The sequence below is a fragment of the Lacerta agilis genome, chromosome 10 (genome assembly GCF_009819535.1).
Source record: "Lacerta agilis isolate rLacAgi1 chromosome 10, rLacAgi1.pri, whole genome shotgun sequence".
Taxonomy (NCBI): domain Eukaryota; kingdom Metazoa; phylum Chordata; class Lepidosauria; order Squamata; family Lacertidae; genus Lacerta; species Lacerta agilis.
Window position 1 is genome coordinate 35,246,813 of NC_046321.1, and position 21,845 is coordinate 35,268,657.

Consider the following 21,845-nt stretch of genomic DNA (forward strand, 5'->3'; position numbering starts at 1 on the left):
TTATATCTCTCCTAAAAGGCCTTTAACTGACACTGCATTTGCACCTGGTAGCAGCCTGAGGGGAGGGAGAAAGTTACAAGTTTAAACATGGCAACTCAAATCCACATATTTTAAGCAAAAAAGGTAAGAACAGAAGGAAGTTCCATGTGTTCATTTGGCATTTGTATCCCAGTCTCATGCAAGTTTGTTTAGAAGTAACTCACACTGAGTTTAATGGGCCTGACTCCAAGGTATACATGCGATTATAGGCTGCTCTAACCACCAGTTACAGTAGGTGACGTCACTAGAGCATATATGTATAACTCCTGTATAGTTTGAGAAGCCACATAGCAACATCTGTACAAAATGTTTCATGTAACAGTTGCGATCCTGGATCACAAAACAAGTAAAAATGTATTATTAAAAATCTCCTATTTGTATTTTTTATTTCTGTTCTGCACTTTTAAAGTTGTCAGTATGATACATTTCTGTGTCATATAGAAAAGGTTACAATCTTATACCCATTTACCTGAAAGTTAGCCTCATTTTACACATTGGGGCTTACATCTGAATAGACATATACTGGATTGCACCGTGTATTAGTATCTTAATAAAGATACAGACTGCAAGTTCCAGTCCTACTTGTATTTTAAAAGTACAAAATCATGGGATTATGTATGCACAGCAAAGGCATGTCTGCTTGCTTACTTTATTCCTATTGTAAACCAATAGGTACCTGCAGAAATATTTGACTTAAGGCTAACTCATTTATTTTCTCCTGTAAATCTGTGTGGTTTTTTTTTTTTTTTACTAACTTTGAGAGATTAGTTTCCTTCCACTTCCTTGGGTTTCATACACTACTGTAAACCAGAAGCCTCTCTCGCTCTCTCTAGACATTTTTCTTCCACGAAAGAAAATGATCGTTCAAAGTTAGAAAGCCATCTAACTAAATATGTGGTTTTTAAAGAAAATGATGGAAATAAGAAAAAAATGACATCAAGCAAAGCATTCTGTGCTGATCTGTAAAAGCACTTAGGATCCTGAACACATGAAAAAGAAATAAGGGGGAAAGGGGGGCTGATAAAGTTTCTGGCTACAATACAGGAGACATATCATTACCATATGATCTACTGTGGGTGTCAGCTTGGATTCTGTTCATTGAGGGAAACCTTACTTTTTTAACTGTGCTATGGAATAGAAGACGCAGGAGGGTTTTCCACCAAGTGACAGTCAACTGAGCAGTATTCTACCCCTCCTCCTTTCCACACCTGCACCTTCTTCTGCCTGGCTTGAATATTTCAGTTTAATTGCATCTCAGCTCTGAGGGCGCCTTTTGCAAATCCCTGGATTAAAAGGTATGGCTTTCAATAATTATCCTGAACTCTGCTCCAGTACAGTAAAACTTCAGTAAAAGCTAGAAGAAACAGGGAGCCTGAAAGAAGTAGCTTTAAACAAGATGTTTAGTACTGTTATAGCTGCGTTATTTGGGAGCATTCTAGAGAACTGTGGACGTTTCCTAGCATTCTTTTACATTTGGGGCCATTTCTTTGTATTTTGGTAAGGATTTGTATGTTCAAGTTTTCCAGCTGTGCATTTTCTTGCTCTAATGCAAAGTTTGGAGTATATGATGTTGTAGGAGGAAGACAGAAACTTCATGTTTCGTAGTTTGAAAACCAGAAGGTATTTGTTTTAAGTTAAAGGGGTGGTGGTGGAATGTTTTGCCCAGAGTAGCAGACATCTTTCTAAACACTGCAGAGTGGTATATTGCATATGTAAACAGCGATTACATATTTAAGACAAGAGGTTTCTTGATTGGAAAAACTAAAGATAAACAAGCAGGCATTCCATATAGTTTTAAAATTGAAATAAACATGCTTTCAAAATCTTGAATATGCCCTGTAGAATGTTCTTTACCTCATCTGTTCTAAGAAAAGTATTTGCTATGAAAAGAAATGCAGTATATTAGTTGCTGATGAAGTAGATGAAACTGAAATAGAGTTGTAGTTCTCTTTTTAGAAAAGTCCTTATTCTCTCCGTTTTCTAAATGGTATATACATATCTTTATTCTGAAAACTAGTTACACCAAACATTCAGTCCTAGGACTCTGGATCAACTGATTTATGGATCAGGCTGCGCAAGATTTAAACTCCTAGAAATAAATACCACAGCATAATTCAGTATAGAATTAAACCTCCCCACCAATCCCCACCTTCAATGTAATATATATGTATCATCTCACAATCCTTCTCCCCATATGGTTTGTTTATTATGCTGTTTGTTTGTATATCTTTTTTCTGGGTTTTTTATTTACATACCTTTTACAATTGTCTGTTAGTTGATCCGATAAAAGAATCACTATAACCTCAAGCCTTATTTGCTGTTCTCAGAAATAGCTGGTTGAAACAATATTTGGCACAATTCTATGCATGCTTACTCAAAAGTAAGTCTCACAAGGTTCAATGGGGCATACTCTCTGCAGCTACAGAATAGCTGTGGAAGGAATACTCCAGCAATTACTGGAGGATAAGGCCCATCGTTAGTTGGCAGCCACAGAGTTTTTTCATAAATTTTAGGCTGCTATGTTCATCAGATCTACTTAAGTTCCTTTGAAGTTCCTTTGAACTTTAGTTCCTTTGAGATCTTTCAGAATATCATTGTTAATCAGGGGGCTTTAAAAATGCCTTTTAAATTATCTGGGTCATCATCTGAATAATACTTGGATTTTTGAAAATCCTACATCTTTGGTCTTCAGTATCAGTAAACATATTGCTACTGTTTGCTGTGCAAATACAAGTACAGTGAAATAAGCAAAGGATGTGCCTCTTTCGTAAATCACCTTTCAACAATGACTTACATGGAATTACCATGACATTCTTCATGTGCCAGTTATGCCCCTAAAGTGAGAATTCTAATGGCTGAAAAATTAGAGGTTTCATAAACAAAACAAAACCCTTACAGACTTCATTCTAGACTCTAATTTAAGACACAGAAATATTTTCAAAAAATCATAACATTTTAGCAACAGGGGAGTTAAGAGCTCATATAAACCATCCTTTTGCCTGAAGAAATAAAATACCATTTATGCTATTTTATGTTTCAGATTTGGATTTGCTAGAACATTGTCCCTTACAATACTCCTCAGGAATAGATATACTTCCCTTTAATATGTAATTAATCTATTAGTCTGGAAATATGCCAAGGTCTTTAAACTTCAAATAGAGTTAATAGACTTTGAGACCTGTGTGCCAGTGTAGTGCAGTATCATTCTAAAGTGTTGGGGCTGAATCAGGGAGGCATGGGTCCACATTTTTTTCTCACTGGGTGACTCTGAGCCAGTTAATATCTCTCATCCTAACCTCCCTCACAAGGCTATCATGAGAATAAAATATATTGGGGGGTGGGGAGGGTATATATGATATGGAAACCAGAACTCCTTTGAGCAAGGTTAAGGTCAAAATAAAACCAAGTTCATTGCTTCATTGTGTTGTGCTTTAATTCACATGCAACTGCATAGAAAAAGAAAAATACCGCCCAAATGACTTTTAGAAGTTCAGAATACAATAGTAAAAATTCTGCTCCCACTCTCACTTCAGAGATTCACAAACCTGCAACCATCTTACAGAACTTCTGCTACAGTAGCTTTGTCATCATCATCCTCATAATGGCAAACTGAAAAGGTTTTGTCCTGTTTCATGCTGGGAGAAAGAGCCTACAGTTAGCTATGATCTGTGGGGGTGCACAGTGGAATATCATTACTGTTTGTTCTCCATGAAGTTGTAAGAGCCTTCCAATAGAGGCCTTATAACTTGGGGCATGGTGCCTTACTAGCAGGGTTACCACCTTTGTTCTGGCAAAATACAGGGCAGGATGGGGACAAGATTGATGTGTGAAGTCCCCCCCACACACACACACACCTGGTGCTGAAATGACTTCAACACAATACATTACATTGCAGCCTAACAGGACAACCTAACAGGGATTTGTCACATGCTCACACATACACATGAATTTGTAAATATGTCTGTGCTTTGCTACCCAGAGCTTAAATTCATGACCTTTAACACACATACACTACTGTATGCAGGCTGGGGCAAAAAATAAGTAAATGGGGTGGGCATATTGTGATGAGTATGTTAAATTTCTGAAAGAGAGAGAAAATATTAAGGGGTGGGGAGCAAGCCTTCTGGGGAGCTATTTTTCCTCCACCTTCCTCTCTCAAATATCATGCAGATAATTATGTTCAGAACTGGGGCTTCTAGGCTACACTGACCAAACCCACTTGTTTCCAGAGCTTCAGACCCTGTTGCTTCCTGAGAAACAGGGCCTGACACTCCCAAGCTGCAGCTCTGTGGAAGACCGCCTCAACCCACCCTGAAGCTGAAGGAAATTGGAAGCAACAACATGAAAGCCTTGCCCCATTGTTTGCTCATCCTTGGGGGCGGGATGAGAGAGGGAGCAATGAGAAAAAAGGAAAGGAAAGAAGCAACAGGCGGTTTCTCCAGCCAAGCCAGCAATGTCTTCCCTGTAGGAACGGAGTCATTTGGAGAGGGTCCTTAACTTGGCCAAGAAAGAGCGAGAACAAGAGAGCAGAACAGACATGCAGGAAATACAGGACAAACGATGTCCTGTATTGAATCAACACAGGATGTAAAATTGTGCATTAAAACATGGGGCAATCCTGTATTATACAGGATGGGTTGCAACCCTACTTACTGGGCTGATTATCTATATTGGCAATGCAGGCTGAGGGCTGTTTCCCTATAGCTAGGTCTGATCCTAGCTAGGTCTGATCCTGAAGTTGAGGCTCCAGTACTTTGGCCACCTCATGAGAAGAGAAGACTCCCTGGAAAAGACCCTGATGTTGGGAAAGATGGAGGGCACAAGGAGAAGGGGACGACAGAGGATGAGATGGTTGGACAGTGTTCTCGAAGCTACTAACATGAGTTTGGCCAAACTGCGAGAGGCAGTGAAGGATAGGCGTGCCTGGCGTGCTCTGGTCTATGGGGTCACGAAGAGTCGGACACGACTGAACGACTGAACAACAACAACAGCTAGGTCTATCCCAATACTTTTCTTGTTTTGATGGTCAAGCTCAAGGCAGATGGTGACATGTCCAGCTCTTTGCTGTTAATAACATCTACATGCCATCTCCTCCCCATGCTATTCAGGATCTTGCTTCTCTATTTGTTTACGCCTCCAGAGATTTTGATCAAGACATTTATATTTACCTCAAAACAGGCAGCAAATTGTTTCCCTACAGCAGGGTTTTATGGTGCAAGCAATAATTATGAACACCAAGCAAGTAGATGACATGGTTTCTTTCCATAACAATGCCACTCTGGCAATGCTAGTGTGGGAAATAACTGTGTCATCCATTCATCCTGTGTGGTTTCTTTTGATAGATGTTACTGGTATAGGATGGGATCCAGATATGAGGAAACAGCATTTGAGTCACAGTGGTATGAGTGGTCATTGTAACATGAATTAGCCCTAAGGGTGCTGACAATAAGCAGCATACATCTGTGAGGCTATGTTGTTGAGTTTAAAAATGTACTATAGAAAAACAAAACTTGTGGGTAAAAAAAAAATTTGCACACAATTACGAAACAGCAGAGATAGCCCAATCCTTTCTGTTATTGCATCTGAGTCAAGAAACAACAGCAGAGGAGCCTCCAGGCCCTGCCATGCCTCTTCCATGGCCATCCAGCTGAAAGTCAAAATTAGATGTAAGGTGCCTGGCTGTCATTTTTTTAAAAATTAGTTTAAAGGGCACCTGTAGTACTATGGCACATGGTTTAAAATTGGGCTATATTTTGATATACAGACAAGAAAGCCAAAAATAACAAACTTGAAGTTGAACCTTTTCCCTTAAAATGCTTTACATGGTTTACTTTAAGCAACTAAAGGTTCCTTTCACATGATATTGCCAGCCTGGCAAGTTTGGGGCTTTTAAAAAAAAATCAACAACAGAATACTATCCCTCCCTTCCCAATACTATCATAAGTTTCACAGCCTCAGGGTAACTGCGACAATAGGAAAAAACCAATGCAGTCCATTTGCTATCTTGACTAAGAACTGGCAAATAATTATTCCCTTAATTTTTGTGCAGAATCCTAACACAACTGCTTCTTACTAATAAATACCAGACATATCAAACTATCCAGACAGTTGTGCACAGAACTGACTCCGTGTTCCTGTGTGAATCTCTGTTTTATAAATACTTATTGGTTTCCTACATAAATTATATCTGGGTAATGCTTTCATCATTGCATTTACACACTGCAACACAACTCCACCCAAAACTGCTTTGATTATAATTATGTGAAAGATATGAGCATGAACACAATGCCACCAATTTACAAATCTTTGCTTTTTTTTTTTTTTTACTTCTAGATTCACAGCTGCCACCTTGAATAGATGAACTAAACCATGAAGGTAGCTGTTTTCTTCCTTCTACTCCTGCCACTTTGCTGGGCTAAGCCATTCCACCAAAAAGGCTTGTTTGATTTTATGCTTGAAGATGAAGCAGGTTCTGGAACTACAGATGCTCCAGATACTTATCCTTCACTGCAAGGCCCAGTATGTCCATTCCGCTGCCAGTGCCATCTTCGAGTTGTGCAGTGCTCCGATTTAGGTGAGCAAAATGAAATGTTGCTTCATAAAATGTCTGTTTATGCTGGCTCACAATGACAACTTAAGCTATTTTTGGGTATCAGCACCAACATAGTTACTGAGTTCCCCTGTCACACTATAATTTTGCCATTGTTGGGATAGTATCTGTATGATAGCCTTGTCGAAAACAACAAGGAAAATAAGAAGAGAGAATTCAGCTGAGAATAGGTCGGCTGAAAAACAGGGTCTTTGTGGTGGTAGACCATGAAAGAAATAGTGGTAGTTGTTTGCTTTCCGTCCATTTTACGCTGCCTTTCATTCAAGACCACAGGCATTTCTCTTTAAGGAAATGCCAGTTTGTCAATATTCTATCATGTGTAAATAAATATGAACTAAATATGGTTGGGTAACAGACCTATATTACAAATCCAGATAAATCTAAATTCTGAGTACCAAAATCTGCTACTCATTTATGACTCACTCTATTTCCTAATCAATAGGTTACACAGGCCACATAAAACTGGTTGTTACCAGTTTTAACTTGGAAATATGAGCATGTGGACCCTAACATTTTCTAACATTGGCTTTAATTTGGAACTAACAGTAATGCTTTTAATTATTCTAGTTTGATTAAAATATAACTATTTTAGTCTTCATTGACAAATACAAATATACATGTTTGTGTACTGGATGCTTTCCAGACATGATGAAGCAGAGCAATGGGCAAAGGTCAAACATCTAGGTGAGGAAGTAGATCCCAAGTAAAGGAAACAAAACCCCATGAAACTTAGAAATTGTGGGAAAAGTTAAGGATCAAAAGAGCAAAAGCTTTTTTGTTTTGTTTTTTGAGTTTCTATGATGACTGTTTTTCCTGTTGAGTTGACAATTTTATTTCTCTGTCTGGGGTTTTTGGTGAATTTTTTTTTCCTGGGAAGCTAATTATCCTATCACTTCCTTATGTGAAAATGCATGTCTCTACAATTATATAGTCAACCTGTATCTTCTAGATGAGAGACATTGTGCCTGAACTAGAGCTTTGGGTATGCTTTGAATTTTCAGTTGGGCAGGTTAAAAATTCAGCACAGTTTTAAGTACTGTAAGTGGAGATGCCAATGGCATTGTCATATAATGGAGGGGATGTGTGATGCAATGAACTACCATTTATTTATATGAGAGAAACACAATTCTGAGACAATTACTGGAACAGGACAGATTTCTGTTTTGATCAGTTGTCTTCTAAATTGAAACCAGAACTCAAAAGCAGTCAATGAACACCAAACTTATCCCATCTGCTTAGTCCTTCACATTCTTCTGAAGAGATCTGCTGATGGCCTTGATGCTATGAAGCTGCTGGATGTTGTTGGGTTTTTTGGAAGAGATATATTTATGATGCTTTTTGTAATATTTGGCTGGTTGGGAGAAGCAAACAGCAAAGCTCCTGCCTACATATGATTCCCAGAGTTACACAGAACCCAAGATACTTTTAGCGTTCAATAAAGGGGCAAACAAGATATTACTTTAATAGTGTGATTGCCAACTATGCTTGGTTGTTGTTGTTATTTAATTATTAAGCTAATGTATATGATTTTCATTAGGACTGCAGCTGAGGAGGGAAGTGTAAAACTGGCATCCCCTAATTTCCATGACCCTTATGAAAAATCACCCCACTTTCACAACTATCAATTTAAAAAATATTGTTGCTGATTATGCTATTAAAGCAATGTCTGGTTAGGCTCCAATTCTCTGCTCCAGTTAGAAACTGCTTCTATTATTACACACATATAACCATTCAACAACCACTTCCCCTCAGCTGGAAGAGAGGTCACCTTCTCAAAGCTCAGATCTCCAAAATACTAGGTCCCATTTAGAAAAACATTCACCATCTATCATGTGCCATTAGAAATCTGTTTAGTAAAAGGGATGACTGGCTAATCACAACTTGAATCATACAGTTCTCAAAAAATTGACAAATATTGTCATTTCTAGCTTTCAGTAGGCCAGTAAAATCAAAATTTTATTTCCTTGACTTACAGGTAAAGAATAGCCATTACTACGGACTGATTGTGTATATCCAAAACAAGTTTCATGAAACAAACATTTCTGACATTGTTCGTAAATCTCAAAACCAACCCATTAATGATGGAAATAGTTCAGATTGAGCTATGTCCACTGATAAATGGTGCGTTTTGAGGGTTTTAATCACAGTCCATTTCATGAATATACTTCAGATATGTATGGCGTATCTCACTCACATCCCAAACTGTTGCTAGATTCTAAATTACTAGCATGTCTGAAGAGGGCCTTCATTTTCTATAGCTTTTCACACCAGACAAACTATTGCTTTGCTCTAGCTGTTGGAGCCTCAGAATGCTGGCTGAATTAATTCTGTTATGCTGTAAGAATTCTAGTTGACTGTTATCCAGCCTTCATCCTCCCTAGTGTGCAAGGGCGGAACAAGATAACATTACTATATCCCATCAACAAGCTTTTTACAACATATTATTTATGTTAAAATTCCCTCTGGACTGAATGATCAAATATGAAAATATTCTTGGATGGTTTGCTTAGCTGAGTTGAGAGCCTGTTTAAATATCTACTTAAATGCCTAGCAATTTGGGTGGGTAATTACTTTTGCTGATTGATTCTCTTCTCTCCACCCATGCATTACTGAATTTTATTCACACCAGACAAACATGATCTCCTGCAATGATTTCGCAAAGTTTTTTTGCAGATAAAGTCGCTCAGATTCGGGAAGAGGTAGACTCCACCATGGGAGCAGGGCCAGGGTGGGAGAGTGCTAGAGTCCTGTCTAGTCAAGTTGTGTGGGATCAATTCCAATCTGTTACCTCCGAGGATGTGGCCAGGCTGCTTGGACAAGTGAAACCAACCACCTGTCTCCTTGATCCTTGCCCATCCTGGCTTATAAAAGCTAGCCCGGAAGGGCTGGGCGATGGGCTCCACGGGGTGGTGAATGCTTCTCTCTGTGATGGAGTCTTCCCAGACCCGCTGAAAGAGGCGGTTATTAAACTGCTTCTTTAAAAACCATCTTTAGATGTGGCCAATATGGCCAACTATCACCCAGTCTCAAATCTTCCACTTTTGGCAAGGTGATTGAGCGAGTGGTTGCTGAACAACTCCAGGCACGCCTGGAAGAAGCGGACCATTTGGATCCCTTCCAGTCGGGATTCAGGCCTCATCATGGGACTGAAACTGCCTTGGTCGCACTGGTCGATGATTTCCGGTGGGCTAAGGACAAAGGTGAGAGCTGTTTCCTAGTTCTGCTGGATCTCTCAGCGGCTTTTGACACCATCGACCATAACATCCTTCTGGACCGTCTAGAGGGGGTGGGAGCTGGGGGCACTGTTATACAGTGGTACCGCTCCTTCCTCCTGGGCCGCGTTCAGAAAGTGGTGGTAGGGGATGAGTGTTCAGACCCCTGAGCTCTCACTTGTGGGGTGCTTCAGGGTTCTGTCCTCTCCCCCATGCTGTTCAACATCCACATGCAGCCGCTGGGAGATATCATCAGGTGGGTTGGGCTGGGTGTTCATCAGTATGCGGATGATACCCAGCTCTACCTCTCTTTCAAAACAGAACCAGTGAAAGCAGTGAAGGTCCTGTGTGAGTGTCTGGAGGTGGTTGGAAGATGGATGGCGGATGGCAGATAACAGATGGAGGTTGAATTCTGACAAGACAGAAGTATTGTTTTGGGGGGATCTTTTTAGCAGCAGAAGAAAGAGTTTCAGTGTTGTGTTGTTTTGGTTTGGCCGGCTCTTGAAAAACTGATGAAGAGTCAAATAAATTTGAAAACATACTTTGTGCATGTTTTGTGCATGTGAAGGAACTTCTCTGTTTGCCATTGATGTGGATTTTCAAGCTGAGTACTTTCTTTTAAAACTCTCCAGCACATTTAGTAATCAAGCCTACATTGCTGAAGAGTTGACCTGAGGCATACATTCTACCCTTTTGCTGTTATAGACAACACATAGGAAGAGTCATATGAGCTTTTTGCTTTGTTAGGGTTTTGTAATCAATATGCCAATGGCTTGTTTACAAGTTTTTCCCAAGAACACTATGGGGGGGGGGAACGAACAGGGGAAGCACACCTTCCCATCTCTACCAGTCTGCCATTCCTACCCAAACAATAAAATAAAATAAAATGAATGAATGAATTGTATCACAATTAGGGTTGTTGATGAACAATTAGGGTTGCTGATGAACAAACTACAGGCATACTAAGCTTTTTGAAAGAATGTTCAAGCACTCAAATATAAATTTAATACATGGCATCACTTCAGTGTAGTGAACCACATGAATCCCATGTGGTGTTAGTCATGAACCACTAACACATTTTGCAATATACACATGTGGTGGAAAGTTGTTGCCAATCAAGACTTCATGCCACATGTGAAATAGAGGGCACAGGAATTGTATTATTTTCTGCATAGAAGCAAGTTGATGGAAATATAAATGGAGGTAACTATCATATGGGGTCTCCTGGAAAGACTCCAGCCATTTATACACAGGGAGAAACTAATGTTGCAGCCAAAGTTCAGGCACATATTCCACCCTCCCAACTTGCAAAGTAGAACCAGCCTGTAGGAAATTTGTGCTACCTGGATGCTCGGCTCAGGCTGTAAACAGAGATATGAGGTATAAGGGGTTATTCCTGTGCATGCAGTTTCATGTCAGGGGAGAGGACAAGTACTCTTGAGTAATGCAAATTTACAAATGCTACCATAATTGTATATACTACTACACAGTATTTCTGATAACTTCAGCTGTGGAACTGGTGTTATGAAATACTAGGATCAAAAGGTCTTATTATTTGGAACACATTGTAAGGGTTAGTCATTCCTGAATACATTTGGCAAAAGATATAAATGACAAAGGCAATTTATAGGCCCGGTGGCCTGGGCTGAGTCATTTATGAGCAATGAATGGTGAAATCTTCAAGAAAATCAATCACTGCCACATGGCTTCCTGTTGCTAGATCAGTTTCACATGTTTTAATTTGCTAAGAGTCCAGATGGATGAAATAATTCAAGTTTATTCAAGTTGTGCTTGCAACAAGTTCTGTAAGAAAATGCAAATTTTATACAAACTTGTAGTGGCAATAAGTCTTCTTTTAAACCTAAGCACAATAAGTAAATCCAAAAGTTTGGGTTTATATAAATACATTAGGCAATTCTATCAGCTCCTGCAACAAGGAATCTATAACAGCAAGCTATTATAAGTCAACCTTTGCAAGCTCAGAGTTCATGCAAATTGGACTTTGAAGTTATATTTAACTTATAAACCAACAGTAAGCCAGTAAGATTTCTTGGTTAAAATAAATTAATTATTTTATTCATAAACTTATGGATAGAAATAGGGCTGACATATGGCAATTGGAGATAAGAAGGCTGCAGTAGTCAAGGCAGGAGAAAACTTGAGCACAAACCAGACTTTTCACTAGTGAGCAGAGAGAAATGACCATAGGTATGCAATAATGTAAGGGGGGTAGGGTAACATAACTTGGCAGTAGACTGAATATGGGAACTTAAGAGAGAGAGAGAGGTATCAAGATAAGGCTAATGTTCTACCTCTGGTTTTATTCATAAATTAATCTAGTCTTATCTTCAAAAGTTTCAGCTTGTACTTCTATGATATTTTCTAGTGTTAGCTTTGTTTGAAATAAATTGTGGATTTTATATAAATTGCCCAGACTCCTCACTACCCTGTCTTCTCTGCTTACTCTCCCATATGTACCTACTTGAACCTTAAGATCCTTTCAGAAGCACCTTTCAATTTTGGTGCCAAGTGAATACCTTTCTGTTCATCCAGGCCTTTGAAATATTATTCTGGGCCTCTGTGTTTTAAAAACTGTGTAGCCATTTAAATTAATTGACCCAAGTTAGTCATGACTATTCATTTCAGGGCTAGTGTCAAAAATGGGCACATATCGCAGTACTGAGTAATTCTCTCTTTCTGTGAAAACTTTCTATACTAACAGGACAGACATAATTTTTGATTCTGTTAAGAACCAGGATCAATCGGTCAACAATGAATATACATACTTACAAGATATTTTGGTTAGAAAAGCAAAGTGGATGACAGGGTTATGTAATATGAAATAATTTTAATTTTCTTCCTTCACCTAAGCCATATATTTGAAAGGGATCACAAGTGCTTTTCATTTGAAATGCTATCACAAGTGTTTTTAATTTAAACTGAATGATGTTTTTCAGGCATTCACAGAACAGAAATGAATCTGTTTGTAAAAACAATGCTCTGTATATAGTTTCCATTTCAAAAAAAGAAATGACAGTGGAGTCATTTAAAATTATCTTAGTTTTTATAAATCTAATAGTCTGGATATTTTAGATGAGGATAAATATGAGAGCACTGATATGTGGAAAAGCCTGAATGTGAAAATAATGCTAAACATCTTTAATTATATTCTGATGTTTTACCCATTACAATCAGTGATCAGCTCTTTACTTTAGTGGAAGGATACAAATCAAATGAGGCATGTTTTTGGTCTGACTACGTTGATTACATACAATTTATTCTTTTTAGATGTATGACAAGGAACTGAATCCAAACATGGCCTTTCTTCAAGCCCTTCATATTTGCTGAAGTCAGCAGAACATGGTATTATTTGGAAAGTTTCCAAGACCGGGTCCCTGACTGTCATCCAGAATTAGAGTTTAGGATTTAACTGACCATAATTAGAACATGGAGGACTTAGAATCTGAAGCAGTGAACTTAAAGCTTGACTTGACATTGTATGAAGAAAGTGCTTGTTTGAATTGGTGGGGAAAGGGAAGCTATTTTACTTCAATGGGTGGCGGGGGTGGGGATGTCAGTAGGACTGGTTTCATTCAAAATTCAATAGAATAAGTAAGAGGTAGCTTTGGCTATGAGCCATGCTTGCTAGGGCGGGCAGAAATTATAGTCCAACAGCTTCTGGAGGGCACCCTGGAATAAACAATATGAATAACTCCTTCTATGGCACCGATGATGAATGATGCCTTGGCTAAGGACCCAAGTGAGAGAAGAACTATAGATGAATTGTTATAGTACCAGACTACTGTGAACATTTGAAGATATAAGGTAGTAAATTAGATGTTTATATTTTTACATTTCATTGTGTGGCTTCCCCAGAATAAGAAAATAGTTACATGCAATGAACTTGAGAGAGATCTGTCTGTCTTTCATCTAAACCAATGTTGCCATTCTTGGGTCTCCAGCTAATTTTGAACTACAATTCCCATCATCCATGACCACTGGTCCTGCTAGCTAGGAATGATGAGAGTTGTAGTCCAAAAACAACTGGAGACCCAAGCTGGTGGAAACACTGGTCTAAACCTTCATTGAGGGAACTGGCTATTAAAAAAGTCAGAATGCTGATGTAGATGAACCACTTGTCCATTTCAGAGCAGCAGTTGTTATCAACCTTTGCAATTTTTAGGTAGTGAAAGCTAGAAATCACTTGCTCTGCTTCAATAATAAAGATATAAGTAACTATTGACCCTCTGTAAACCATCTTTATGCTTTTGTATGTTGTGACGGTGACCAGCTTGGTTGGCTTGAAAAGAAGCATAGATAAATTCAAAGAGGCTCCCTCGGCCTGAAAGCGAGATGAGCATCACATCCCATAGTTGCCTTTGACTGGACTTAACCATTCAGGTGTCCTTTACCTTTCACCTTATAAGTGGCTACTAGTCTTAATGGCTACCTTCTCATCTCGCTTTATTGGGCGAGGGAGCCGGCGTACAGCTTCCGGGTCATGTGGCCAGCATGACTAAGCTGCTTCTGGCGAACCAGAGAAGCGCACAGAAATGCTGTTTACCTTCCCGCTGGAGCGGTACCTATTTATCTACTTGCACTTCGACGTGCTTTCAAACTGCTAGGTTGGCAGGACCAGGGACCGAGCAACGGGAGCTCACCCCATTGCGGGGATTCGAACCGCCAACCTTCTGATCGGCAAGCCCTAGGCTCTGTGGTTTAACCCACAGCGCCACCCACATCCCTTACTATAAGCATCTAGTTGGACACTATAAGAACAGGATGTTGGTCTACCTGGACCTTTGGTCTGATCCAGCAGGACTTTTATCTTATTCTTATTAATTGCTATTTTTAAAATCCCATTACAGGTCTGGATCAAGTTCCAAAGGATCTCCCCCCAGATACGACTCTACTGGACCTACAGAACAATAGAATCACTGAAATAAAAGATGGAGATTTCAAGAACTTGAAGGATCTTCATGTAAGTTACAGTGAAATACACATTACATGTTAGTCACATGTTTGATCAGTTCCAGTAGGTTCAGAGACTGACCTGGAATAATATCTACCTTGCATATAAATATATAAAGGTTATGTAGTAAGCCACTATTGCTACTGTAATTATGGGTTATAGCCCATTTAGTATTACTCACAGTAGATCTATTGACATTAATGAGCACGAATAAGCTAGGTGCATTCATTGCAATGGCTTCAGGTCTGGTCATGGCCCTGAAACTGCCTTGGCCACCCTGGTTCATGACATTTATCAGAAGAGAGATGGGTGGATGTGTCTCTGCTCTTTCTCCTCTCAGTGCTTTTTCCTATTGGTGGCCAGAGTATCCTTCTGGAGCATATCAGAGGGATGGGAAATTGTGCTTCAGTGGTTCTGTTCCTACCTTTAGGGCCATTTCCAGAAAGGAGTTGTGGAAGGGGACTCCAGTGCCATGGAAATTGTTCTGTAGTGTCCCACAGGGCTCCATCTTGTCTGCCATGCTATTTAACACCTATATGAAGCCTCCAGGAGCTGTCCTTAGGAGATTTGAAGTGTGATCACTATGCAGATGACACCCAGCTCTCTCTCTCTCTCTCTCTCTCTCTCTCTCTCTGTTCCACCTGAATCACTAGTATAGCGTTAAGTATCCCCACCTGTCACACGGGAGACTGGGATTTGATTCCCCCATGGGGAGACTGAGTTTTTATATACCTCCTAGTGGTGCAGCAATAAAACTGCTAGCACATTTGCAAAGCTAAGCCAGGTCCAATATGGTTTCAAATTGGATGGGGGACCATGGCTGCACAAAGGACGCAAGGTTCTAGTGATTGGCACCTGTCGATTTCTGCAGAGGCTGCTGCCTACACAGAATAGGTGAAGTCTCTACTGATACTACCTGATGGATCTGGGTTGAGGGGAGCCTATAGGAAGCCTTATGTCTACAAGCCTTTGTAGAGTTGCTACACTCAAACACTCTGTTAGTACTGAACACTGATGCCCAGGAGCACGTGAAGAGCAGAAGCAACATAGAGGACACCCGCAGCAGGCCACAGCATGTACAGAGGCCTTTAAGCTTTGAGGTGGGCTGATTTTGGCTCATAGTGCTTGGGACAGACCTGTGTCTGAAGGTCTGCTTGGAAGGCAGAGGGACCAAGGCATTATGGTGAGACTAGCAAGAAATCCTGTGGCTTTACTTCTCCATCCTCACATAGGAAAACCCAGCAAACATGATTAAAAATGTACTATCCATTATATTAAAACTGGTTAGCTAGACTCAGAGCAGAATAATCCCTCAATTCAGTATGTTTTGACTGTTCAGACTGAGTGTCTCTTATTGTTTAGACCAGTGGTGGCGAACCTTTTAGAGACCGCGTGCCCAAACTGTAAACCAAAACCTGCTTATTTATTACAAAGTGCCCAAACTTGTTGAGCTTTTTTTGGGGAGCTTCTGGAGGAAGTGCAAGGAGATGAGACCGGCCGCCACTCCCGTCGCCCAAGAGGGAAACATGAGCACAGCGGCCGGGGCAAAAAAAAAAAAAAAACAACCAACGACGACGGTGCGCGGATTGGAAAGCCTATTTTCGGGAGACCAAACAGGCGGACAAACAAACGCACGCCTCTGCCTCGCCAAGGGAGCAGGGAGGAGCCAGTCACCCGAGGCGCCCGGGAAGCCTCGTAAAGGAGCCGGGAGTGGAGGGAGGGCGCGGGCGGACGCCGCTTGAAGGAGATGAAGACGCAGCAGCGGCTCTCCTTTTGAAGGGGCTTCGGGCCCCACACCTGCTGCTGCCCCTGAAGAAGCGGAGGGTCCTCGTTCCCTCAGCGGACTTGAGGCAGCGGCAGCGACTTCTCCCGGCCGTCCCAGGAAAGCGCCGCCGGCGAAGGCGTGGAGAGGCTGTTGCGCACGCGCGCCTCCTTCGTCGTCTTCCCCCTCACTCAGCCCTTGCATAAGGCGACGACCTCCGGCTGCCAGCGTCGACTCCGCCCCTTCACCTGAGGCGGCGGCGGGAGTGCGAGCCGCCCGCCCTCGCCTTCCATCCCGGAAGCACTGGAAGGGTGCGCAGAGCCCCGCGCCGCTCCAGTGCCACGCCCCTCATCCCCCGCTCGCCCACCCCCCTCCTGAGGGGCGGCAAGCGCGGGAGGGAGGCAGCAGAGAGACAGCACGTCGGGGGCGCCGGAGGGATCGCTGCACCACTGCGGCCATCTCAAGACCTGGGCCGATGGTGCGCGTGCCAGCAGTGAGGGCTCTGCGTGCCAGCTCTGGCACGCGTGCCATAGGTTCGCCACCACTGGTTTATTTTTTTTTTTTTTTTATAAGATTTTTATTATTTTCCAATAAACAAGAGAAACACATAACATAACATAAACACCAACATTAACACAATAAAAAACACATTACATAAATACAATCGACATAAAAAACAATTAAAACAAAACCAAAACCAATACATACCTAAACTGGAACACCAATCTATCTCTTACTACTTAACAAAATCTAATTTCTAATCTTCTAAAGGGACCTCCCCCGCTTTCCCTCCTCTGCCTTCAATACTAATATACTTTGGTAATATTCATTTTTAACATTACAATTCATTGTCCAACCTTTTATAGTATCATAAAGTCTTAACATCTTATAGTATCATGAAATAATTCTTAAATCAATCTTATACTTCTTTTCACTTGAGCTGCTGCTATTAATCAATTACATATCTCTTCACTAATTCAAAATTCCCAAAATCGTAGCATCAAAATCTTAAAACTTAACATCAAAATCCTAAAATCTTAACACACTATCTTCAGGGTACCATAAATCCATCCTAATACAATTTTTATTATTTTCACCCTATTCCCCTTCTCACCATTTTTCTGCTCTCTCCCATGCCCCCCCACCATTCATCTTTACATTTCCTTCTATTGTCCTTGTTCAGTATCATCTTAAAATTTATAAATCTCCTCCTTGGGCGCCTCAAGAGGCACCAGCTCTCCTCTCCCAGCAACTCCATTTCGCAATTTTGATTTCCTTCCACTTCTGTCTTCAAGAATCTTCTCAGCTTCATCTCTGGACTCCCACTCCAGAGACTGAATCTCGTAACTCCAGTCAAAACATCAGCCCTGCGTCTCTCACTGCACCAGAGCCGTCCATTTACCTGGGGTTGCTGAATCAATTCGTCCCATTTCGCCAGCACCTCCCCCAGTTCCCTGGAGAAGTCTGCTTCCAGATTATCAAAATTTTCCCAGATCTGGCTGGTCTCTCCTGCTCCACAACAAATTTCTTTGAAATTACGTCCTAACCAGTCCATTTTCCGCTTCACAAACTCCAATTGCAGAAGGATTGTTCTTTGTTCCTGGGTAATACCCGGATCTAGAATCAGTTTAAAAGCGAAAGCAAGCATGGTTGGAGCAAACAAAGGGTGTCGAATGTCAGTACTTTTCCATCTTGCGTATTAATTTTCCAGCGCCATTTTCCCTGAGACAGGGTGCCAAAATTAATTCCAAAAGCCACAGAAGAGATATTTCCAAAGTCTTCAATCCCCCAAATTGGGATTTAATCCATCTTCTCTGTCAAAGTGCTTCGTAGCAACATTGTGTCTAGTGATACAGCTGCAGCCGCTTGAAGCTTAATTACCTCCTCTGCACAACAAAGGAGAGGGACGGGCTTCCTTTTAACATCCCTCCCGGTTGGCAATTATTCAAATGTAAATCCAATTAGTCCCACACTTACTGCAGCCGGGGTTCTTCTTTTTTCTTTGAAGTTAGCAGGAAAAGCTTGGTGCTCAGGTCTGGCAGAATTGCTGCTTTGATCTCCCCGGGGGGGTGCATCCGCCTCTTCAGTCCCGTGTCGGTAGCTCCGCTCGCTTGATTTTCCCCCTTACGAGGGTCAATCAAGAGCAGAGACGGCACGTCTGGGACCCACGAGGCCGCGGTCCACGGGACGCTCTTCCCGTGGCTTTAAGGGGCCCTTGGCGCAGACAAGGAGACCCCTAAAACCCCCCGGGGACTGGAACTGACTCAGCTCCGCTCCGCCATTATCCGGCACCAAACCGGAAGCCTCGCCACCACTGGTTTAGACTGATGACTTCCCTTCCTCATCACTCTGGCTTCAAGAGTTACAACAAACTATGCACTCTTACTGGGAGTAGGGACAGTTGTACTGAGCAGGATTAATTTCCAAGTAATCATATGTTGGATTGAGCCACAGGACAGGAGTCGGCATGCACAGTACAGTCAGGGAGAAGCATATGGAGTGAGATAAGGGCAGGCGCTTGACTGGTTGCTTTACCTGTAGCTTAGCAGCTAACTGAGAAATGAAGCATCTAGGCAATATTTTTTTGAAATTTTGTGCTGGCCTTAGGTAACAGTAACATCTTTAGGGAATCATATAGTTCTGTTTCCTTCCAGGGACTCAATATTGTGACTAAAAGGCCACTGCCTCCAGCAACACAGCTTGATGGAAAGGGGGTATGGGAAAGGGGGGGGGGACTCTGAAAACATTATAAATTAATTAATTATGCAAAAGGAAGTAATGGATCTAAAAAAATTAACATTTGGACAGATTTGGCACAAATTACATGCAAGACTGAACTCAAGATGACTCAAACCATTACAATAGCAAAATACAAAATACAAAATCCCAGAGAGATCCCACCAAGACTGTTCATATAAACTATTGGGAGAACATTTGTGTGAAGAGAATTCCTTCATGCAGAACTGTAACTGTCACTGCTTTCTTTTCTTTTTGAGCTCACCCAGACTGCTGGAGAATTTTACCTTGCCCCAGGATTATTAGATGTTTGTGTGGTTCCCTAGCAGTAACATATGGGCTACATCTGCTTTCCCATTCCAGTTTAATTTTTAGTGCTCCAATTGCCATGAGCATGTCTAGCAGCCTTGATCCAGGCAAATCCCTCCTCTCAAGTTTTCCCACCTGGCTTCTTTACTATATGTTCTCCTTAGGATAGGAGGAGTTTGTGTTTCGTAGCCAGCTAAATCTGGCACTATTCACTTGGTATGCTAGCAGCCAAAGTGCTACATGTGTTACTGCCATAAATTCATATCTCACCAGGAATTCACTGACACCACCAGAATGCACTGTCAAATACGTGAAGTAATGCTAAAGACAAGAGTGGCTCTGTGTGTTTTTCTACTCGTTCACTTTGGGTTAATATGCTGGGGGTGGGGTTTATTTGCTGCTTGTTTTAAAGACTTCTGAAAATGCAATTTCTTGTATTTATTGGTTGGTGCTTATTATGCTTGATGTGTTTATTCTGTGAACTTCCTTTTGAGTGGTTAGTAATTTAAGAAATAATAACAATCAAGGTATGGAATTCCCATAAAAAGGTAAAGGGACCCCTGACTGTTAAGGCCAGTCACAGACAATTCTGAGGTTGCGGCGCACATCTCACTTTACTGGCCGAGGGAGCCAGCGTTTGTCCGCAGACAGCTTCCGGATCATGTGGCTAGCATGACTAAGCTGTTTCTGGTGAACCAGAGCAGCGCACGGAAATGCCGTTTACCTTCCCACCGGAGTGGTCACCTTAATTTAAAGCAGTGGGTAGGAAAGGAAAATTTGTATTTATCATCAATTCATCCACCTAATGACTAGGTTCAGCAGTGGTGAGAGGGTGTGAGTTGGAGGGGATATTATTGGGTTGTTGTTGTTGTTTTTATTTGGGGGAGTTTTTATTTTGTGTTGGCAGGGTTATTGGGTTGTTGGTTTTATATTCTGTGAACCGCCCTGAGACCTGCAGGTATAGGATGGTATACAAATTCAATAAATAATAGTAATAATAAAGTAAAGGTGTTTGAGACCACTTGGATAGGTGAGTGACTAGTCAACTAAGTGTGTGGCACAGGATTAGCTTGCTGACTGGAAGAGCAATCCACACCCCCATTTAAATCAGGCTTTGGGGTCTGGGGTGCTTAGACTGGGTGGAGGTGTCCCTCTGCCTGGCCCTCACTACCTTTGCATACTGAATGATGCCAGGAACAGTCCACTGGTGTGTAGCTCCACTTTCCACCCACTGAACATGTGGGTGACAGCAGTGGGATTCCCACCAGTGGCAGACAACAGAAAGCCCTGAAATGAGTCATTTCAGGGTGGAGGGCTGATTTGGCAAAGGATGTTGGATTCCAAGCTGGCGCCATTGCTGTCATGTGATGGCACTGGCTCTGATCTAGGCCCGATCCCTGCATTAGCTCCAGGCTGACCCAGCAACGTGCCTGTCGCCACCTTCACCTTGTAGTGGTGGCCGTGCAGCTCTCTAAGTCCCTAATCTAGTTGCTGACCTCTGCCAGCAAAAAGTGCTCTGAAGTTCCTATTGCATGCAGGGGGAAGGGTGTGTTTGTTGTGGCAGCCTCTGTTTGTGGTGGTGTATAAACATGTATAGAACATTATCAACAGTGTTCAGAGATTTGTATTAAAATTGACTGGTCATTTATCTCTCAGTGGCAGTCCTTGTAGCTTTGAGTTGAAGAGAGAAAAGTATATCCACAGCTAAATTAACAGTAAATGTTTTTTGGGAGAGGCTTTCTGCTAGCACTGCTGAACTTTGAGTGACCTCTTCCTCTCAGAGATCTGGCCACTCCTGGCTAGTATACAAAATTAAAACCATGCACATCTATCATAAACACAGTGGAGCCATCTGCAAAACATACCTCCTGTTTTACTGACAATGAACAGGAAATAAAATACACTAGAGAGAAAATATACAACACATGAACTGTTCAAAATAATAGTTTCTCCTCTTTTTGCTTTTTCTTCATGTTTTCCCTCCCTGCAGCTGTTTATATATTTTCTGATCTTTGCAAATGTTCAGCTTTTCCTCCTGCACGTTTTAAAGATAGCTGGCATAAGTTTAATTATGAAAGGATTTAGAATGGCTAGAAATCAAAACAGAGAGTTGAACCATCTGTTTTTCCATTCTTACAAGTAAGATAATACATTCAGTGAGCAAATATGCTCTACAGCTGTGTTCCACTGATCAAATAACAAGGG

The 21,845-nt window shown here is 41.4% G+C and overlaps 1 protein-coding gene across 1 annotated transcript in view; it reads left to right on the top strand.

The window, feature by feature from the left end:
* Positions 1-1,097: 1,097 nt before the first annotated feature.
* DCN (decorin) overlaps positions 1,098-21,845 on the top strand; it is a 35,213-nt gene continuing 14,465 nt past the window's right edge. The window contains exons 1-3 of the mRNA XM_033163346.1: positions 1,098-1,334; positions 6,373-6,613; positions 14,730-14,842. Coding sequence (XP_033019237.1) covers positions 6,409-6,613; positions 14,730-14,842 — 318 coding nt within the window. The 5' untranslated portion in view covers positions 1,098-1,334; positions 6,373-6,408. The remainder of the gene's footprint in view (positions 1,335-6,372; positions 6,614-14,729; positions 14,843-21,845) is intronic.